The 21,860-nt window shown below is 41.0% G+C and overlaps 1 protein-coding gene across 1 annotated transcript in view; it reads left to right on the top strand.

Moving 5' to 3' along the window:
- The window catches only part of Cd96 (CD96 molecule), a 75,246-nt gene extending 63,242 nt beyond the window's left edge, over positions 1–12,004 (top strand). Inside the window, exons 11-15 of the mRNA XM_036204090.1 lie at positions 630–743; positions 5,851–5,913; positions 6,755–6,841; positions 9,639–9,762; positions 11,896–12,004. Coding sequence (XP_036059983.1) covers positions 630–743; positions 5,851–5,913; positions 6,755–6,841; positions 9,639–9,762; positions 11,896–12,004 — 497 coding nt within the window. The remainder of the gene's footprint in view (positions 1–629; positions 744–5,850; positions 5,914–6,754; positions 6,842–9,638; positions 9,763–11,895) is intronic.
- Positions 12,005–21,860: the final 9,856 nt, after the last annotated feature.

The following is a 21,860-nucleotide window of genomic DNA, read 5'->3' as shown; positions in this document are numbered from 1 at the left end:
CTGCATTTATAAGAATATATTTGAATGCAATCTTTTGCTGTCAGTTTGTTTACTAACTTAATGAGATGTAGGCTGAGGTTAGAAGACATTGGAATCTAATCCGATTTCAGCTTCCAAATTTCCCAGGATCTGGAAAAAAAAAAAATGCGTATTTTACTTCAAGCACCTATGAAATGGGAATACTCTGCCAGGCCACCTTCATACTCCAGTGGGTGATGTTAATGACATCTTGGAAGACATTTTTATCTCAGTGCTCAGGTCATCAGGCTATGGAGTGGAAAATTGAATCTTAATAACTTTCTTCCTGATTTCCCTTGCTATTCACCTGGTCCAATGAAGCCTGAAGTTACATTGAAACCAGTCAGCCTGAGGTAAACAAGCAAAAAAGCATTTTGGGTCTCCAGGGACCTGAAGCCTCCAACTCACCTCAGTGTATGACATTTTCACATTCCAGGCTCATAATTACCATTACTGACTTTAAAAGGAGATTTTATTGTTTTGGGGTCTTTTGTTTGTTTCCTTTTGGGACACCTTCTTTATTGGGTTCACGCCAGGAGTCCGTTGGTCTTGTGGACTGCTATGAACTTGCTGATTTCCTTCTCCATCTTCTTTTCTGCCTGTGTCTCTAGCCTCAAGAGCTGGTTCATCTTCCGACAGTGGATTTTGGTCTCCTTCCACCTCTCCTCCAGAATGGTTGTCACTACCTGGTACTTCCACCGGACCTCCGGAGCCAGATGCCCCAGGTAAACAAACTTTCTCACAGGCTTCCACTACACAACCCTGAAGGCTGCAGGGACCGCCTTCTGCTATTTCTTGTCAGAAGGCAGAAGGATCCCAACCAATACCTTGAGATGATCCAGGACAGCCTGGCCTCACTTGATCTTTGGGATAGCATGCCTCATACAGTGCGTCAAAAAATAAAATAAAATCAAACAAACAACAACAAAAATCCAGCTGGGGCTCAGAAGTGGTAGATGCCTTGAGAAGGGTTGGTGTTCATCAGCTTTCAAAGAAAATCAAGGTACTTTAACTTGTTTCTGAAGAAATTTCCAGAAACATCAATGACCCCTCAGCATACAGCTTCTAGGCTGTGTCCAGAAGACAGCCTAGGCCTTCCCGCACTAGAACCTGCCCCTGCGCCATCTTTGTCAGCCATCTGGGAGGCTATTGTATTCTTGGACCATAAATCAGTTAAATTTCAAATGCTTTGTCCATTTCCTCAGTTTACAATTTTTTTTTTTTACTCTACCCCTAGTCCTATCTAGAATTTTTCAAATTTTTGGTGTTTGTAAAGCTTAATGGTTGCACAGCAGTCTTTCTATGTTCCTTAGGCAGAGGGAGATGAGGAGGCTAGAGCTATGGCACATTTGTAATCCCAGCACTCGGGAAGATTAGACGGGAGGATGAGGAGATTGAGTCTCCCCTGTGCTATGTGGTAAGAGCCTCTTGCAGCAATGAAGAGGGGAGAGGCTGACAGTGAGGAGCTGAGAGACAGTGGGGGCAGGATCACTCGGTGTCAGAAGCTCAGGGAGCTGTGCAATGACCCCAGCAGCCCCTCTGTCTCAACTCAGCATTGCTGTCCTCTGCTTCTAAAGTCCTACTCTCCGCTCACATCTCATTCTACTCCCTCGCCTCTAAAGCACTGTTGCTTACCATCCCTCCATGGCTTCCGCTGAAGTCAGCCTCAAATGAAAATTTCACTTCTCTGTTTTAAAATTTGACTTTTTATTAGAGTGTCGTTTCCCCTGGCCGCAAAGAATGTGTGTACCATCTCATTTTTACGGTTGAGAACCTTGTGAAGGTCCCGTCTGTGGAGCAGCTGGTCATGACGAAACTGGACCCAATAGTTAGCCCCATTGTGTACATTCTGGAGGCAGAAGTGATGCCAAATCCAGGCATGTTCTTCTTGATGGGAAAGGCAGAACAGAGGACAGACCTCCCAAATCCCTCTATCTGCTCTATGGATGTTCTTTTCCATCTCTGCCTCTGTTCTGAGGCAAAAATCAGGGACTTAAGAATACTCCCTTAGGGAAGACTCAACAACCAAGAAACAGCTCATAGAAAGTCTCCTTCCTAAGCCAAGCATAGTGGGATACATGCCTACAACCCTAACACTTGGAAGGTGCCAACAGGAAGATCAAGAGTTCAAGGTCATCCTAAACTATGTAGCAAGTTCAAGACCAACATGGGATTCATTAGACCTTGTCTCAACAATAAAAATGGGGAAAGTCTTCTAAATGTATAAAAAAAAATTATGCAAAAATACTCAGTTGACATCAACAAACCTATGAGACTAATAGAAATTACGTGTGGTTCCATCAAAAGAACTGTAGGCATCAGAACAAAGAATGACACATACGTATGCCAATTTAAAAAAATAATTTTAAAAAAATTTAAAGAAATACAATAATATTTTTAAAAGAACTGCAAAGTTTTGCATAATACTTACTTTGATGTAATTCTAAGTAGGTTTAACTACAGCTGGAAACCGTTGCTAATATGCCATGCTCTCCTAGAAAACTGTCAACAGCACTTAAGAGAACAGCTGAAGCTTTTGTACCTAGTAAAGAAGTAGGATGCACTGAAATCTATGAAGCCCTTACCATGGATGAGAAGTCCCCTTTCCTGCCGGGCAAACTTTAGCAGGATCCTCTCAGGAAAGGATTTCCAAATGTATTTGAGATTCTACAACACAGTCTCCCTTGTGTTCACAGTTGTGGTTGATAACTGTTTTTGTGCAAGAAAATGCTATTGGTTACCCGGCTGTTTGCTATTCCCATGTCAAACTCATGCTCATTATGGATTTTGATGAAAACAAGTACTCAAAAGATTTAAAGGAATATTAACTCATGTATTTAACAAATACAATGAGGGTTCAACACAGACCACTTCAATCAAACCAGAAACTCAACATCATTTTTCTTGGACACTCCCCAGGAGACTGCAGAATGGAAGGTGGGATAGCTAAGAATGGGGTGTTTAAATAGTGAGACTGAGTGAGCTTTCAGAAAACCGCTGGTTTAATGCAAGATGGGTCATTGAAGGTGGCCAATTCTATCTTTCAGAGAATTCTATACACAAACATGCTTCAGGAAGACTTCTCTCTGGGAGCAATCAATATAAAAACCATTTATAGGGGCTGGAGAAAGGACTCAGTTGTTAAGTGCTTGTCTTGCAAGTATGAGCAGCTTCGTTCAGACTCACAGATTCCCATGGAAACACTAGTGGGTGTGGCAGCCTGCCTGTAGTTCCAGCTCAGGGAGGAAAAGACAGTTGTCCCCCACCCCAACAAGCTGGCTATCTACATCAGCCACATTGAGAGACTGTGCCTTTGTGAATGAGGTGAAAGAGTCACTTAGGATGACTTCCAAATTAAATCGCAAATCTCTGTACATATGCATGCTTATTGAAACATGCATCCACATGAACATGTATACACACACACACACACACACACACACACACACACACACACCAAATACATGTGGAAATGAGCAAAGGAAAAAGAGACTCATCTCTTTATCTTTCTGAAAGACTTGGTAACATACTTTGGGTATTGAAATTCCTCCTTTATCCAATTTAAGTTTTTTAAGACCTGTCAAATCAAATGGAAGCTTCTCTTTCTTCACCTCTCTCAATACCACTAACTTTTTTCAGTTTTTTGAGTCAGGGTTTCTCTGTGTCGTTGTGGAGCCTATCCTGGACCACTAACTTCTTAACACATGTAAAACAATAATTCTTAAGCCAAAAAGAAAACTCTCTCTTGAGAGAGAGTGACGGAGAGGTAATGGAATCACCACAAATGTGAGGCCAGCCTGCTTCATCCAGAGAGGTCCGGAGCCACATAATGAGAACAAACAAAATAAAATGTGTAAAAATAGCTCTCTCCTTTTCCAAGGATGGTTTTATATTGTAGTTTTATTATATAATGTTTTATTCTAAGAAATGTCACAGTTGTATAAAAAGAAATTTTATTAAATCATCTATTTCCATAATTTTAAGAATTGCTAGTTATCTGATTTGTGTGGATTATGGTGATGCTCCTTGAGTTGTATTAAGTTTGATTTTTTTTTTAACTTAACAAAAACTCAGCACTGGCAAGAAATATATGCTCTCTCACATTTAGGACAAAATGTTATTAGTGTTCACTGGTTAATAATTATTACAGAATTTTCTTTATTGGTTCACTGATAATAAATATGCAGTGAAAAATATATTTGCTTTAAACACAGATTTCTCCTAAATAGATAGCAATTGTTCAATTATTTTTACCTTAGCATAAATTATTATATTTCATCCTTTCTTGCAAACTCTGCATACCCTGAAAGGATACGAAAAGATGCGAGGCTGTGGAACTAAAAAGTTAAAGGCAACACACAACATTGAGCAAAACATAAAACATGTTTATCCAGAAAAATCTGCTGCCTTCTTTATTGTGCCCAAATCCTGACCTGTTCACAGCTGATTATTAGTCATTGCTCTTTGTCAATAGAATCACTGTCTAACAGTGGCTATAACAAAAATTGAGCTTTAAGCAAATGATCAGTCCATCATCCGTAGATCACGACATTCTGTCTAAAACAAAAGAATTATTCAAGGTCACAGGGCAAAGTTGGGGAGTTTCACTGACGGTAGATGCAGCTTCTGCATGCTCCCTTCTTCTGCTGCAGCTGCTGTTGACATGCAGAGGAGATGGCAGCTAAATATTTGTGCTTCATTCATTCATCTTGGCACACTCCAAAACCCTCAACTGGAAGCATTGTAGTATTTTAAATGGATATGTATAGAATGTTTCTATTGATGGCAAACGTACACCTCTGTAGTCATCTTCCTTTACATTCTACTTGATACTTGTGTTCAGAGTCAGGTGTGTGCCATGCAATGGGTCTTTCTTTCCAGAGATAGAACAATAAACAAGACTGAGTTGGCACATCTATTTCAAAAATCATCTTTGCCACCATCCACTCAAGGCAAAAGCTTGTCTCCAGGTGTTGCACAGACACTGTGCCAGAGCTGACAAGGCCCGTTTCCATGGAGGTCTGTTATTTCACTGTTGATCCAGTTCAGTGTCCACAGTTCACTGGAAATGCTGGGGAACCAAAAACACGAATGCCTTTCTTCCTTCTCAAATATTCCAGAAAGGTCTTCAAAGTCCTACTGATACGTTCACTTGGCCAAAGGCCATCATAACACATGAGGGTTTTCATTCTCTTCCCATCTTTCTGCTTCTCTGTGGGATGGATATAAATGCAATGAGAGCCTACTCTCCATGATAGAGGAGCTTTCTTGCATTCTTTCTTCCTATGTCTAAGTGACTAAGTCAATCCACTCTCATACTTACAGCAGAATAAGGCCACATATTTTGTAAAGAAAATGCATGTCTTTTCTCATAGCTCTAGAGGTTGGAAGGTCAAGATACAGGCATGTGATGAAGACTTTATTGCTAGGTCCTCACAGGGAACAAGGTTGAAAGGGGTGAATGCTACAAGAAGCCTCTTTCATGGGGTCCTGTGACCATTCATCAGGAGAGAAGCTCATGTAGTATACTGACCTCTTAAAGACTCACTTCTTAATGCTCTCATATTGTCAACATCTTTTAGGGGAGGCAACTTTAAACCTCAGCAGAGACCGTCATCAAAACTTTCCCAATTAGAGATGTCAAAAACATAAGCATCCCCTCAACTCCCACTGTATTTTGGATAATCAAATGTCCACTGTAAGGCTGCTGAATAAGATTATTTTTAAGTGTTCATTACTATACCTTTTCCCAGTTGTTAGATTCAATTAACAGTGAAGAAAAAAATATGGCTAGAAAAGCTGACTCTGCATATCTTCTTCTTCCATTATCAGTTTCATTGATACGCAGAGAAATGCACACTTCAGCCCCCTCAGAGGCAAGCTTGGCTCCTCATGGTAAGTACCTGCGGAAGACAGAACGACACAGAAGACACTGGTATGTTTACATGTGGGCTCAGACAGAAAACAAGAACGCTGAAATACCAGTCACAGGCAGGTGTTCAAAAGAGCATCCTCATGATGAAAAGGCAATGAGTGATATGAAAATCCTTCAGTTACTCAGACAAGACAGAGACAGGACCTTAGGGGTTGTTGTTGTTGTTGTTGTTGTTGTTGTTGTTGTTTTACAGTTTGCTTCAAATGACATGTACATGATGACATTTTGACCAGTTACATCCATGGAAAATGCCTCTCAATTTTTAATTTTCCACTGGACATGGAATGATGGGTCAACAAGGATTTGTTTATTTGTTGCAAAAGAATCTCTGACAACCTTCTACTATATCAGAGCATGGAAAATCAGTATTGTGGTTAGCTGAGTCTTAACTAGCCTGTGAGATTATGGCTGGGGCCATATCTTTCCATGACCTCACCTGTAAAATTTTGCAAAGCTACTTATTTTTTTCAAGGAGTTCTTCAGCCATCCTTGTTTTGTTATTCAGAAGTGTGAAGACTCTGTTCCTTAAACAATCAGGAAAATTACACTCACTTGGTGGCCATTAGACAGATCCTAGGACTCCAGCCTTGCTGTATTTGGTCTTTAGAATTAAATTTAATTTAGAATTAAATTTAATGTAGAAACATCTCCTTATCCCAGTCAGACTTAGCATACCTGTGCTGTGGCCATTCACATTGAAATTTTCCCAGTAATACTAGTCATTCAGTTATGACTTTGTATCACTTGATCATACTGAGATGGCCATCAACATGAACTTGGGTGTTGCCTTTACCTCTCTAGATGTCATCACTAGCACAACCAAAGATTTTCCAGATGTCCTTACAAGCGCAAATGGAATGACAGAAAATGACCACAGCCATATCACCAGTGAGTTGATTGTCTTTTATTTGATATTTTCTTTACTCATCAATTATTTTCAGCACCTTTCCAGACACTCTGGATCATGGTGGGTATACAGTGACACTGGTGTCCTAAAGATTATGACCCACTGGAGATGCAAAATAATCACATGATGGAACTGGTTTGTAACAAGAATTCTGAGAAAGTGTTTTCAGAATCTAACAGAAAGATCTGATTTTAACTGGAGACTAGGAACTGCTCCAAGGTGCTTATAGTTCAAATTAAAATCTGCAAGAATAAAATGGAATAAGAATTAGCCAGTGGAAAAAACATTGCAGGCTTATGAAAACATTATTTGAGTTAAGAAAGATTGTTGTAATAAAGAGTATTCCTGTAGCTCAACTAATAAAAATTATGTCAGTGTGAAATGCAGTTCCTCATTCTACATCTTGAAAGAGCAAGTGATTCAGTGCAGTTTGAACCTGCACAGAGATCACAGTTATTAAGTCATAGGAATAGTAAATAATTTCACCATTGAGGAGCATGCTCTGTTGACTAGCAAGCTGCATAACCTTTCATATGGGTAGCCATACAATTGGGCATCACTATAGCATCAGCCCACACATATAATGAGAAAGGAACTGATGACAAAGTTCCAGCCAATAGCTTCAAGATACAGGCTTCCTAGCTCTGAGAGAGGCATGCTTAGAAATGTTGAATCTTCACTACGAAATCTGTGTTCAAAGGATGATTCACCTGCCTTAGTGAAAAACTTGCTTTGAACCTTTTCTTCTTTGATTTTCTAAAATGTTGGTTGTAAAATGTTGGTTCTTACATGCTTTCCAGATATAGCCTAGTAAGTTTTGACTTGATGGATAGAACTCTACTCAGTCCTATGCTCATTATCTGTATGAACTCTCTAGCCACTGGTAGAGACAATGCACCATGTGGTTATAATTTAGAACATCATGAGCTTCAAAGATACCTTCAGTGTTTCCTATGACAGGTTGAGATGGGAGGGGTCATCAGGGAAGTTGGAAATGTGTATTTTATAAAAAAGATAAGACTTTAGATTTAATCATAATGATATACATGGCAATATCCTGAGGCTGTAGCCAAATCTATGCAAACATACAAAATATTTACAGCACTACTTTTTTTTCAGCGTTTAAGATTGAACTCAAGCCGGGCAGTGGTGGCGCACGCCTGTAATCCCAGCACTCGGGAGGCAGAGACAGGTGGATTTCTGTGAGTTCAAGACCAGCCTGGTCTACAGAGCTAGTCCAGGACAGGCTCCAAAGCTACAGAGAAACCCTGTCTCAAAAAAAAAAAAAAAAAAAACAAAAAAAAAAAACCAAAAAAAAAAAAAAAAAAAAAAAAAAAAAGATTGAACTCAAGACTTCATGCACACTAGGCAACTACTCTAGCAATGACCTGCAGTCCTAACCTTGTGAAACTAATATTTTAAGTCAGGATTTTAATTCCCAATCTCTTTGAAACTTTACTATACAAAAATCAATAATAAAAACTAGGAAAGAAAAGAAACATAAACCTTATCATCACCCACAAGCAATTTATCACCAATTTGAAACATTTAGAAAAAAAAAAACAACCTAGATAATTTTTGCTCCAATTATCTGTGTAAACTAATATCAAACATGGTTAGAGTGTGAGGCCGTCAGATCCCTTAGAGAGCTACTGTTATGAGGTCCTGAGTTACCTGACACAGGTGCTGGGAACTGAACTTGGGTCCTCTGCAAGAGCAGCAGGTGCTCTTAAACACAGCTGTCTTTCCAGCCCCACGATCTGTAATTCTCATTACTTTTTTCTTGTGAATGCTTTAGTAGAGGTTTAAAAATATATCAAAAAGGTAGATTTGAGTCCAAGAAACTTGTACATTTTTTTTCAGAAAAATTATTGTTTTCTTAAGGTATGGTAGAGTGTTTGCCTAAGCAAATGCAGAGATCTGGATTTGATTCACTGGCACTGAATAAATATATGAATGAATGAATGATATATAAGTAAATAAAAATGTATATCTGACAACATAGCTTAGCTATTAGAAAACTTAACTAGTATGCCATAAACCTTGGGTTTAATCTTCAAACCTCATAAATTAGACATGGAAACAAATCTACCATCTTCCACTCAGGAGGTAGAGGCAGGAGGATCAGGAGTTCAAGGTTATTCTCAGATACATAGTGACTTCCAGGCAACCTAGAATACCTGAAGCCCTGTCTCAAAAACATAAACTGTATAGCTAAGAAATTTTCTTCAAGTATTGTTAGAAGAAAAAAAAAGTTTGAAGTAATTCCGCGAACATTAAGAAACAAATTAAATTAACTATAGTCCTGAATTAATTAACCAGGCATGGGACAGAATGAGATGTATCTCTACACATTGCTATGAAAATAACTCTAAGTGTGTTCTAAGTGGCCTGGATCAGACTAGTATGTAAGGATGCACTCATTTATAATATATGGAATATATATTTATAATATAGGGAATATATATTTATAATATATATTTATGGCATGCTTGTATGTACATATATGTTCTTGTAGTCATAGAAAATTGCTGACAGAGTACTTAAATGTTAAGTTGTCATCTCCTATAAAAAGGAATGTATGATCAGTGAACACTTCATAGTCCTTGGGGAAAATATGTCTCTTCCATATGAGAAGTTAATGTTTTTGTGACATCAAGGACCACACATGGCACCTCATGCTTGCTGATACTGGGATACACTGAGCTACAGAAATCCTTTGGTTTCTCCCAAGGCCAACATTTGGTACTAACGTTCATCCCTTTCTGCCCTTTTCAGGTATCACCGTTAATAAGCCCAGAGATGGAATGTCCTGGCCTGTGGTTATAGCAGCTTTGCTGTCTTTCTGCACTATATTGTTTGGGCTTGGAGTAAGAAAATGGTGTCAATACCAAAAAGAAATGTGAGTATATCAAGATATGTAAAGACATCTACATTTTCTATCATAAAATATTTACTTGATACAAAGACTACATGGCATTCATTCCTCTCATAATTTAATGAGCAAGCCAGCTTCTACAAACTCAGCGAAAACATACAGTTTTCCCAAGACCATTCAGTGAAGGCTCAACACACAGATTCCCCACTCAGTCTCCCTCTCTGCACTGACTTGCCCGGGTGGAGCAGCAGATTCTGCACACAGGTCAGTAGGCATGAAACGAGAACCATACCTCACCTCGCCACATCGCTAAAACTGATTGTCTTCCTTGAATCTTCATTATTTTTTCATTTTCATGCATTTTTTTACCTGACTGGGATCAGCTGGGCCCAGATGCTCAAGTGTGAAATTGAGTAAGAAAAGTAATTTTTAATAACTTTCCAGCTGCTCTCCATAGAGTGGGCTTCGTCCACCTGTTCAGTTTTATCACAAGAGCGGGGCAAGAGTTACCTCATATTCCTAACTTCTCAATGCAGCAATCTGAAGTGAATGCCAGGGTAAACTTCCCTTTTCTGACTCAGTCATTGGGGATGAGCCTGGAATAGGCTGTGATTCCAGGAGATCCCACAATACACGGTGCTGATGTTCATGTGTTTGCTATCTGACATAACAATCATCACTGCACAGCATCGTCTTTCCAGAGAACCCCTGAAGACTGTAATAGGTTTGCCCAACAGGCATCCTACCTACCACATGCATCTCAGAAAAGCTATGAATTTCATGCTAATTAAAAACACAGTCAATATTCTGGTTTTTATCCAAGGATTGTAGCTTGGACACTATACGACCTTAAGAAATTCATAATTTTTCTGAAAAAAAAAGTACAAGTTTCTTAGACTCACACATTTTGATATATTTTTAAATATTCATAAACAAGGTAATAAGGATTACAGATTTCAGGGCTGGAAAGATGGCCCAATGCTTAAGAGCACTTGCTGCTCTTGCAGAGGACCCAGGTTCAGTTCCCAGCACCTGTGTCTGGTAGCTCACAGCCTCATGTAACAGTTGTTCTGATTGCCTCTTCTGGTCTTTGAGGGTACCTGCACTCAAAGATGACATATACATAAATAAAAATAAACCTTTTAAATTAGGAGAGTTTACATTAATATAAATGGAAGTACAAAAGTAGTGAGTTTTTCAATTATTCTCTGCTTAAATATCTGTTATATGAAGATAAAAGCATACAAAATATTCTTTCTCTCCCCCTCTATCTCCTCCCTGTTCTCTTCACTCTTTCTCTCTCTAAATTGAGATACTATTGATTGCCAGAGCATAGACACAAAAATTCTCACAGATATATCCCTATTTCCTGCTATCAAAAATATCTTGGGCATTGGCACAACAAAATTCCTCATGAACCTGGATACTTGGTGTGTGAATAAGACAGAGATACATTGTGCTAAAATGAAATAGGCTTTGCACAAAAACAACTTCAGGCATGCATTATCCTGCCAACCAACCCAGGAGGAGTACAGGAACACCTTGCTTCCCATTTGTACCAGAGCCTCACCTTGCACATGAGAGTGTGCATAAAGGCTGAGGGTAGAGTTAGCAAAGTTGCTATTTGAAAAAGTCCTTGAATTTTATGTTTCTGCCCCTGGAGGGATGTTCTACCCATGTAAGAGGAAAGCTCCTTCCATTAGGAGGCAGTTGCCATGGAGATTATGGGATCTCGTTATAAGACTTCAATTGCTGGTCTGCTTCTTTTAAGTAAGTGCCTTAAAACCTCTATGCCTCAGCTCTATCTGTCAAACAGTGATTATAATAATTCATAGGTACAAAATAAATGACAGAATCAAAATCACTTTGCAAACTATAAAATACATTAACAATATATATGTGTGTGCACGCACATGTAAAACCATTATTAATGGCAAGATGATTTGCAGAGTTAAGCTGACAAAAATTCTAAGAAGACAGAGTTATCTCTTCCTCATCAACATATCTCTAATTGTAAAAAATACCACCTCATGGGCGGATGCAAATGGACAGGGAAATGAACAGGATCAAGATACATGATGTTAAAACACATAGAATAAATTTTTTTTAATGCTACCTCATGTTCTTGGCACTGAAAGAGAACTGTTTTCTTCCCAGCATGGAAAGACCCCCACCTTTCAAGCCACCACCTCCTCCCATCAAGTACAGGTGCATTCAAGAACCCACTGGACATGATCTGCCTTGTCATGAGATGGAGGCACTCTGAGTTTCTGAGCTTTGCCACACAGCAGAGCATTTCTGGAGTCCTGTTGAGAGGTAGATACCATCCTGTACTAATATCATCACCAAGCAGCCGAGCCTCTCCGGCCGCTCAAGTGAATGCTGGAAATAAATGAGTTGTTTTCCCAAAACCTTGCCTCCTTTTTCTGCACACACAAGGGATGTAAATAAGAGTTAGAACAGTGGTTCTCAACCTGTAGAGAGACCCTTTGACAAACTTCTATCTCCAGAAAAATGTTTGCATACAATTCATAACAGTAGCAAAATGGCAGTTATGAAGTAACAATGAAAATAATTTTGTGTTGGGGGGGGGGGTGGTCACCACGTGAGGAATTGTTTTAAGGGGTCCAAGCATTAGGAAGGTTGAGAGCCACTGTGCTAGAGGATGAAGCAATGTTTATACCCAGTGCAAGTTCTAGAGACTCCCTTGCTTATGTAAGAAGCCCACATCAGGATGCTGTCATTTTTTAAAAGTGCTCTCTTTCCATTTCTTACCTTAATACTCTGGAAGAGGAGAGTGATTTCTGGCATACATTCTGTATTGGTTAAATTTTTTGCTAGTGTTCGAATATCTGACAGTAAGCAATTTCACAAGAGAGGGGCTTATGCCAGCTCATGGTTTAAGGAATACAGACCATCCTTGAGGGGGAGGCAAGGTGGCTTGTAGCAGCTGCTTGTAACATGATACTGACTGGAAACAGAGCCAACCTGTAACCCCTCAGTCCCTCCCCTCTCCCCTTACATCTGCCAGCCAGATCCCAAGTCCAAAAGGTTCCATGACCTTTGGACATTGTCAACAGCTGAGGACCAATTGTATAAACATGAGCCTGTGGGAAACATTTTACAGTCACACCATACACATGCCCATACAAAATCTTCTGGATGTTTTCCATCATCCTAAACTGGCTGCCAAAATTGTGATGCTCTCTGACTTTTGTCACGGTCCCTGAGGAAATCCTAAGACAAGAATGTCCAAATTCTCACAGCAATTCCAAGGGTTCACAAAAGGTCTTCATCCTGAAATTCTGTCACTCATTTTCATTGAAGGCAAATACATCACCCTGTAGAAGACCCACATTTCCAGTCCTCCCCAATGCTTTCTCTTCATCATGTTTAGCCCAAGCTCCTGCCACATGCACCAGAATGGAGAAAGATTAAGGAGGTAAGTAGCCAACAAACCAGCTGCCTTCTAGATATGAATGATGCACTGGTTCCTAGGGTGGTTTTATTCTCAGTTCTGACTGTGTACATGTGCCCACGTGCACACATGCACACACACACACACACACACACACACACACACACACACACACACATCATACTGCTAAGATGCTAAGAGATGCTTACGTAAGAACAAAGACAGTCCAACTGGTGACTTCCCTGTTCATCCAACCCACCTCCTTATCTAGTCTTAAAACAGATAGAGTGGATTAAAAGTAAAAAATTGATCCTGTTCCTACCAACCTTTTCTGAAACACCTCAAGCAGAATGTACAAATGAAGAAGAAAACAGTCTCATTAGTCAGACATATGCTGTGTTCAGCAACACTTTGCAACTGAATACATTACAGATCTCCCTTGTCACCTCAAACTCTCCCACACTCCTTGCCCCAGGAAGGAAGAACAGATGTTGTTGACAGACACAATCATGGCAAATACAGAGTGGACTTTAGTCCCCAGAGGAACCATTTTGTTCATTGGCGATGTGCTTATCCTTAACCGCACATGAAAACAATTTCAGAGTTTGTGTTTTCTAATATTATCTAACACCACTTCCAATCCATTAAATCTTCTGCTCTGAGGAGTGAGGTGCCTGTATCAGCTCTTTGTGTTGATTCATGTGGTCAGGCAAAGGTAAGAACTACTTAGCCAGAGGAAGTCCCTGCTCACAGATCCGAATCTCAGTCGGATGCTTGGCTCTGGTGAGTGGCCCTGTCCAATCTCAGCATGATCAACTTGTGACCCAGGAGCTGTATTCATCCCATGGTAGCTATGAATGTGACCCAACAAACTCTCTTGTAGATCACAGTGTCATGTCACAATGTCAAAATGTTGGACAGCTTTGCATCCCCTCTGACACTGACTGTAACTGGCTTGTCTAAACCAGTGTTGATGTGAAGCACTTGGGCTGAAACCGTGAGTGATGTGAGTGTGTTCAGTGTCATCCTGTTGCATACTCCAGAGAGTTATCAACTGGCCTAACCCTGGTTGAGCCAATAAGATACTGCAGAAAGAGCCAGGGTGTGACTTCCAAGGCTAGATCATCCAATGCTTTGTAGCCCTAACTCTGATCTTTCTATAATCTTTGTTTCTGGAGGAAGCCCAGTCTCGTGCCATGATGACATACAAACAACCCTGATACCTACCCGCCACAGAACTGGCACTTCTGTTGGCAGGATCCATCAACTCACCAGCCCTGCAGGCAAGCCACCGTGGTTCCGGATTCCCTAGCCATGTCTTCATGACTACACCCTCAGCTGATTCTGTGGCTCCAGATGACTACACACACCTTCAGCTGATTCTGTGGCTCCAGATGACTATACCCTCAGTTGACTTGGTAGCTCATGAGAGGCACTGCATCCAGCTATGCTTTTTCTAACTTAGGACCTGCTGCCACTGTAAGAGGAATAAATGCTTGTTTAATACTGTCAGATTTCGGTATCACTTGCCACATAGCAGGAGATAACTAATACAGCTCAACAAATGGAAAAATAAACTAATGTTTGCCTCCTTTAGCTAGTTTCAATTCCTTGTTGGTTCTCAAGTAACAACATTTGCCTCATGTACATAGCTGTTGTTCCATGAGATAATTGTGTTTATTTAAACAACTTAACCATCCGTAATGTGTTTACAATTTATTGTGGATTTAGTTTGCTGCTTTATTTGGAGACATGAATACAAGCAGAGGTATCAAGATTTTTTTTTAAAGTGGCAGATTTGGCGACAAATAGCTTCAGGAAAGGGAGAGATGATTGTACAGTACAACACAAGTCTATGTGATTTTTAAGTTCCATGACAGGTGTGCTGGTGTTTTTATGTTAGCTCTCCTTTGAAGTGCTTTATTTGGTCTTATTTTGTCTTGTTCTGGTCAGCATTTGCAAATTCACCTGCCATTTGACTAGAAAAAGCAGTCATTTATCTGCTTGCTCAATCAGTACTTCAGAGAAACTTTCCACAGTCTTGCAAAGTAGAGGGGCTCAGGCACCTTTCAGGCAGTGTTATGAGCTTGATGTCCTTGTTTAAGCAAACTGAAAGTATCAGAGGCACCTTGAAGTGTGTGCCCATAAAACCATACAGCCAGCCTCAAATAGCATCTCCATCCTCTTAGAAACAGATTCAGAGCCAGGAGTGGTGGTCTATACTTGTAATCCAAGTACTCAGAAGGTGAAGGCAAAACTTGAACTCAGAAGGAGTTCAAGGCCAGCTTTTAGTACATAAAGAGGTTAGTGCTAATCTGAGCTATGTGAAGACCGTGTGTGTGTGTGTGTGTGTGTGTGTGTGTGTGTGTGTGTGTTGATCCAGTTATGTTCTATGGAAGTATCAGTGTTTTAACTCTGTAGTGTACACATGTCTTCACCACCACCTTCACTTTTACTAAGAGAAATCCATATAGAATCATATAACAGTGTTATCCAGACATACAATTTCCTCACCTCCTTGCACCATTATCACACCTTGACAATGATCTTGGCCATGTGACCTGTTTTGGTCATTGGAATATAATGGCATGACTAACTCAAGGTTGGAAAAGTGAATGTATGTTGGGACTATACTCTTATTTTTTGCATTGCTGTGAGACATTTTCAAGCTAGCTTGATAATACCAAGAGCAAGACGAGAAGCTCATGGTATAGAACAGAACCAATTAGCCAAGCCTAAGCTAAACCAACCAACTCCCTAACCTAGGACCTCTTAGGGCACATAAACTAAGTATTTTCATATCACAGAAATTTTATGATTACCATATAACATTGTTGTAGCAATATTTAACCTGTACACACAGACCAGGAAACGTATTTTTATTAATGGGAAATGTCCAAGTTTGGGGAATGAAGAATATGCCCCAATCATAATAGAGCTCTTTCTCTGATTCAGCCTACATTTTAGTTTTAACTGAAGATGATATGATTGGCTTCACAAAATTCACTTTGTTCTCTAAGTCTTTAAAATCATAGGATCCCTGACAAGGATGAACAGTAAAGGTCATTTTACAAATAAAGAGGTAAAGGGTCCTTGAAACTGACTGGCCCAAGGTCACACAACTGGAGGCAGCAACACCAAAATGGCGGCCCAGTTCTCTCCTTCCCACCTACGGTTCTCCTCGTTTTTGATGGCTTCCATACCTCTTTTTAAATTTTCACTACAGGAATGACCTATTTTATATAGGTTTAAGTTATTGGTGATTTTTTTTTAACTGTCTAGGCAGTATATTTCAAAAATTGTGACAGGAAACAAAACAGAACAAAGGCAGAAATAATTGATCCCCGAGGATGGAATGGCCTAGAAAGAAGAGGAAAATGAATAGGTTAAAAAAAAAAAAAAAAAAAAAAAAAAAAAAAAAAAAAAAAAAGAGCAACATCGGGAGCTGAGAAAGTCTAGGGAAGTTTACCAAGGTCGTAGACAAAAGAACTTGTTTCTCAGAGGTTCTGAGTAGTGGCGGTTCTTGGAGGCAGCTTTGCCTTGAACTTGGAGGCTGACTCTGTAGAAACAGACTATCCCCTAGGCAGGGCTCACTGTGTGACTTAGCTCTTAACAGTGGCACCCACAACTGTGCCAGTAGGACAGAGTGAGAGTCCTCGGGCAGGGGCAGCTGCACTGGCAAGAGAGAGCGACCACCATAGGAGAAAGGGCATTAGCCAGCAGAAATGGGCTGATGTTCCAGCTAGAAACACACGGCGAGAGAGTAGGGACAAAAGCAGGCTCTGCTCCAGCTCCCTGGGGCAGTTTCTTTCCACATACTGCTGTTGTTACCAAGGCTGCATGCTGCCTCAGGAAGGCACTGCCAGCAAGTGAAGAATACGACCTCGGGAGCAGAGAATACTTCCGTAAGTTATTTCTAAAATCTACCAAGGGCAGCTAGGGTGGGTCTTGGAAAATTAACAGTTGCAGGAAAATTAACACAGGCACAACAGAATCAAATGCTTACTCCCCAGCCAGCCTCTCAGAACCCTTTAATCACTATTCCATTATTTGTGTGCTTCCGTGTGTGTGTGTGTGTGTGTGTGTGTGTGTGTGTGTGTGTGTGTGTGTATTCAAAGGCTCTGCCATTGTGGGGAACCTGGCTATTAAGACCCAAAACAACAAATCAGATATCAAGGTATAAACAAGAGTACATGGATGAGGCCCAAACCAGACAATCTTGATAAATGCCAGGAGCCTATATCCATTTGCCCCTGACTTTGTCAGACCATTTCTAATTTACTATCTCAGGAAGACATATCTAATCAAATAAAAATGACTACAAGGGATGGGGGGGGTAGTTCAGCTGGTAGACAGTGTTTACCCAGCATGCTCTAGGCCCAGGTTTCAGCCTCAAGCATCGCAGACACAGGACTGTGGTGGTGCAGGTCTATAATCCATGTACTTGGAAGGTGGAGACTGGAGGATCAGAAGTTCAAAGTCATCTTTAGTACATGGTGAATTTGGAGCTAGCCTAGGTTACTTTAGGATCCTGTCTCAAAAAAAAGTAAAAAGAAAAATAACAACTGACATACCATTCTGGCACTTATCTATTAACAAAATTACTCAAAAGCACTGGGAAGGTGGTTTAAATGAGATAGGAAAACAGTGTCTTGCATCTTAATTTGATAGGGGCCTACTATCCTGAGGATAGTGCACAGAAGTTGGTATCTGTGTGCTAGCTTCCTTTTTTGGCATATAAACACTTTGTGGTGTGTGGGTGTGTGTTTGTGTGTAGTATAGACACACATGTATGGGTGTGTACGCCCATGTATGTGCATGTGGAGGCCAGAGCACAGTGTTGGGTGCCTCGCTCTGCCACTCCCCATCTTATGTTTTGAGACAGTCTCTTACTTTAACCTGGGGTTGGCTGTTTGGCTAGGCTTCCTGACCAGCACGCTGCTAAGATCCGCTTATCTTCCCCAACACGGGAGACACAAGCAGGTGCAGCTACACACAGTGTCTTAGTTTCGTTTCCATTGCTGTGATAAAGACCATGACCAAAAGCAGCCTGGGAAGGAAAGGGCTTATTTGGCTTACATGTCCATATCAGTCTGTCACCGAGAGATGCTAAGGGAGGAACTGAAGGTGGGAACCAAGGAGCAAGAAGAGAGACCAGAGAGGAACGCTGCTTACTGGCTTGCTCTCTGTGGCTTGCTCAGGCTGTTTTCTTACACAGCCCTGGACCACCTACTCAGGGTGGCATTGCTCAGAGTGGGCTGGGCCGCCTACATCAATAAGCAGTTAAGAAAATGCCCCATAGATGTGCTCACACGTCAGTTTGATGGAGGTAATTCCTCAGTTGAGGTCCTCTCTTCCCTGGTATGTCAAGTTGGCAGCTGAAGTTAATGAGATTGCTATAAGGTTGGGAAGGTGGGCACATTCCTGTATTACTGAAGGTCATATGAAATGGCGTAGATGCTTCTGAGAGGGGCTTGACAGCCTCTAACAAAACTGTGTTTTCCTTTCTCTGTTGACTTGGCAGTTCCTCAGGAGGACCCCTCCTGAGGCTCTCCATGCTGACAAATTATATAGACACAGCTTATTCTTGGCATCACTGTCTGTACTTGATAAGTACTGGAAATCATCTAAATGTCTAAACATGAGAGATTGGCTGGATAAGCTATTATAAATACTTAAAATGGGGTAATGTTGTGCTTGTCAGCCTCTTGTTTGTATGACAAATACCTGTAATAATAAACTTGCAAAGGAAAAAGGCTTGTTTTGGCTCACAATGCCGGAGCTTTCAAGCCATTGCTTCTGGGCCTGTGGTGAGGCAACACGTCATGGCAGGAGCATGCAATATTACAAGACTGCTCACTCTTCAGCCAAAAGTCACAAGATAGAAAGAAAGGGGGAACGAATCCTTTTTGAGCATACTCTCTAATGAGATAATGACCACTTTTTAGAGGCTGCCTCTTAAAGATTACAGGGACTATGCATTTAATACATAAGCCTTTGGAGACAATGAAAATAAAACTACAGCATATGAACAGCTGTTTAAAAAGAGAGAGAGGAATAGCATTTGCTCAGCTATGTTCGTATCAGCTTTGTTTGTAATAGCCAGAACCTGGAAAAAACCTAGATGCCCTTCAACTGAAGAGTGGATAAAGAAAATATGGTACATATACACAATGGAGTACTACTCAGCAGAGAAAAACAATGACATCATGAGGTTTGCAGGCAAATGGGTGGATCTAGAAAAAATCATCCTGAGTGAGGTAACCCAGACTCAGAAGGACAAACATGGTATGGACTCACTCATAGGAGGATATTAGATGTAAAACAAAGATGACTAGACTGCTACACAACTCCAGGGAGGCTACCTAGAAAACGGGACCCTAGGAAAGACACAGGGATCACCCAATGACAGAGAAATGGATGAGATCTATATGAACAACCTGGACGACAGTGGGAGTAATGAAGGGCAAGATTTGAGGGAAAGAAAGCTTAGGGGAGCAGGAGATCCCAGCTGGATCAAGAACAGAAAGGGAGAATGAGGAATAACAGACCAGGATAAATGAAGACCACATGAGACCAGGAATAGGCAGAGTGCTGGAGAGGTCCCCAGAAATTCCCAATGATATATCCTCTGTAGACTGCTGGCAGTGGTCGAGAGAAAGCCTGATCTGACCTAGTCTGGTGATCAGATGACTAAACACCCTAACAGTCGTCTTGGAACTCTCATCCAATAACTGATGGAAGTGGATGAACAGATCCTCAGCCAGGCCCCAGGTGGAGCTCCAGGTGTCCAACTGTCGAGAAAGAGGAGGGTCTGCAAGAGTGTGAATTGTTGAATCTAAGATTGCAAAAAGCACAGGGACAAATAGCCAAACGAATGGAAGCACATGAATTATGAACCAAAGTCTGTGGAGCCCCCGGCTGGATCAGGCCCTCTGGATAAATGAGACAATTGAATAGCTGGATCTGTTTGGGAGGCACCCAGTCTGTGGGGACCGGGATCTGTCCTTAGTGCATGAGCTGGCTGTTTGGAACCTTGGACTTACACAGGGACACTTTGCTCAGCCTGGAAGGAGGGCACTGGACCTTCCTGTACTGAATGCACCAGGTTTAAATGAATCCACAGGGGTGCCTTGATCTTGGAGGACATGGGAATGGAGGGGAGGGGCTGGGAAGAAGGTGGGGGTGGGGGCGGGAGGGGGGAGGACAGGGGAACCCATGGCTGATGTATAAAATTTAAAACACATAATAATAAAGAAAAAAAGAAAAGAAAACTACAGCATATGAACAGCTGTTTACAAAGAGGGAGAGGAGTATCTACCAACTGCTAAGGAGTAAACTTTATGGGACATTACTAACTGAAAAAGGCAAAGTACAAAGACAACATTGTATGTTATCCTTATGTAAGAATGAAGGAAGAATATGAAAGATATTTAGTATCTTGTTGCATCTATACTCATGCTGATTCAGCTTGTGATTTTGCAACTTTACAATTGCCGGTGGCCATGTCAGAAGAGCAGCAGGTGGCAACTGAGCTTTGGGAGATCGGTCCACCAGGAAGCAAAGCACTGATGAGTGAATCTCAGATAGACAAGGCCTTGAGGACTTCAGCTCCAGAATGTCTCTTGGTACTGCTGTACCTTTGCATGCTTGCCAATGCCATTTTTTTTCTCATATCTGGCATGGTGTGAATGTTTATAGGGAGATCCCCACTGCCTTTAATGTAGTGTGATTATCTCAAGGAACTATCCCATTCTACTGGGCATTTTTACCTGTGGATTAGTATGAAGATGATTTCCTCTTAAGCTGTACTGTTTAAAGTATTTTCCCTGCCCCTGATAAAGCAGGGGCTGCAGAGGATAGAAAATAAAAACAAGTGTCACGCAGCTAGGAATTACATGAGTCTCTTGAGGAGCCATACTAAACCAAACATATGGTTTAGGCTAATGATTGAGGAAAACAACTGATTCCCAAGAGTTAACTCAAGTTCTTTCTGATATTGGGAAATGTGTTCATGGGCTTTGGTGCATCATAGCTAAAACAAAGCTTTAAACAACTGACTTCATGTAACTAGAAGACAAAGAATTGGATGGCTAGTTAAGATAATTGGACAGGACTCTAAAACATGCTAAGTGAAATTAGTCACCTGTTTACATTGCTTGAAAGATTCTCCTGGGGTATATAAGCTGTAAGGGGAAAATAAAGAGGAGAAGAAAAACACCAGGAAAGATGTAGAAGGAAAGGTGTGAAGGAAGAATCAGGCAGCTCTTAGGGGGAGGTGAGGAAGTTACAGGAAGGAGCTAAGAGGAAGCAGAGAGGGTAAGTGTCCTGGTGACAGGGTTTCAATCCAGGACATCTCCAAACAGACTGGAAGACCTTTCAGACAGAAATGTCCCAAATCACAGAGGAGGGACACCTTTCTCCATGTGATGGGGGCCTAGTAGGGCTGGAGGAACTTCTGCAGGTCAGAGAGACTGGGAAGGAGGTGCAGAGTCGGCAAGAAAAACATATGGACTCCTTTTCTGAGGGATATATATTTTTTCTTTATTTTATTGTTCTTTTGTTCTACTTTATTCTTTTTTGTTCTGTTCTGCTACCCTGATGTTCCCTTTCTTGTGCTTTCCCGATGCCTTCCTTCTACACCACTTCCTGATGCCTTCCTTCTACACCACTTCCCGATGCCTTCCTTCTACACCATTTCCTG

The sequence above is a fragment of the Onychomys torridus genome, chromosome 12 (genome assembly GCF_903995425.1).
Source record: "Onychomys torridus chromosome 12, mOncTor1.1, whole genome shotgun sequence".
In the NCBI taxonomy this organism is placed as follows: Eukaryota; Metazoa; Chordata; class Mammalia; order Rodentia; family Cricetidae; genus Onychomys; species Onychomys torridus.
This window is presented reverse-complemented; position numbering and strand designations above follow the sequence as displayed.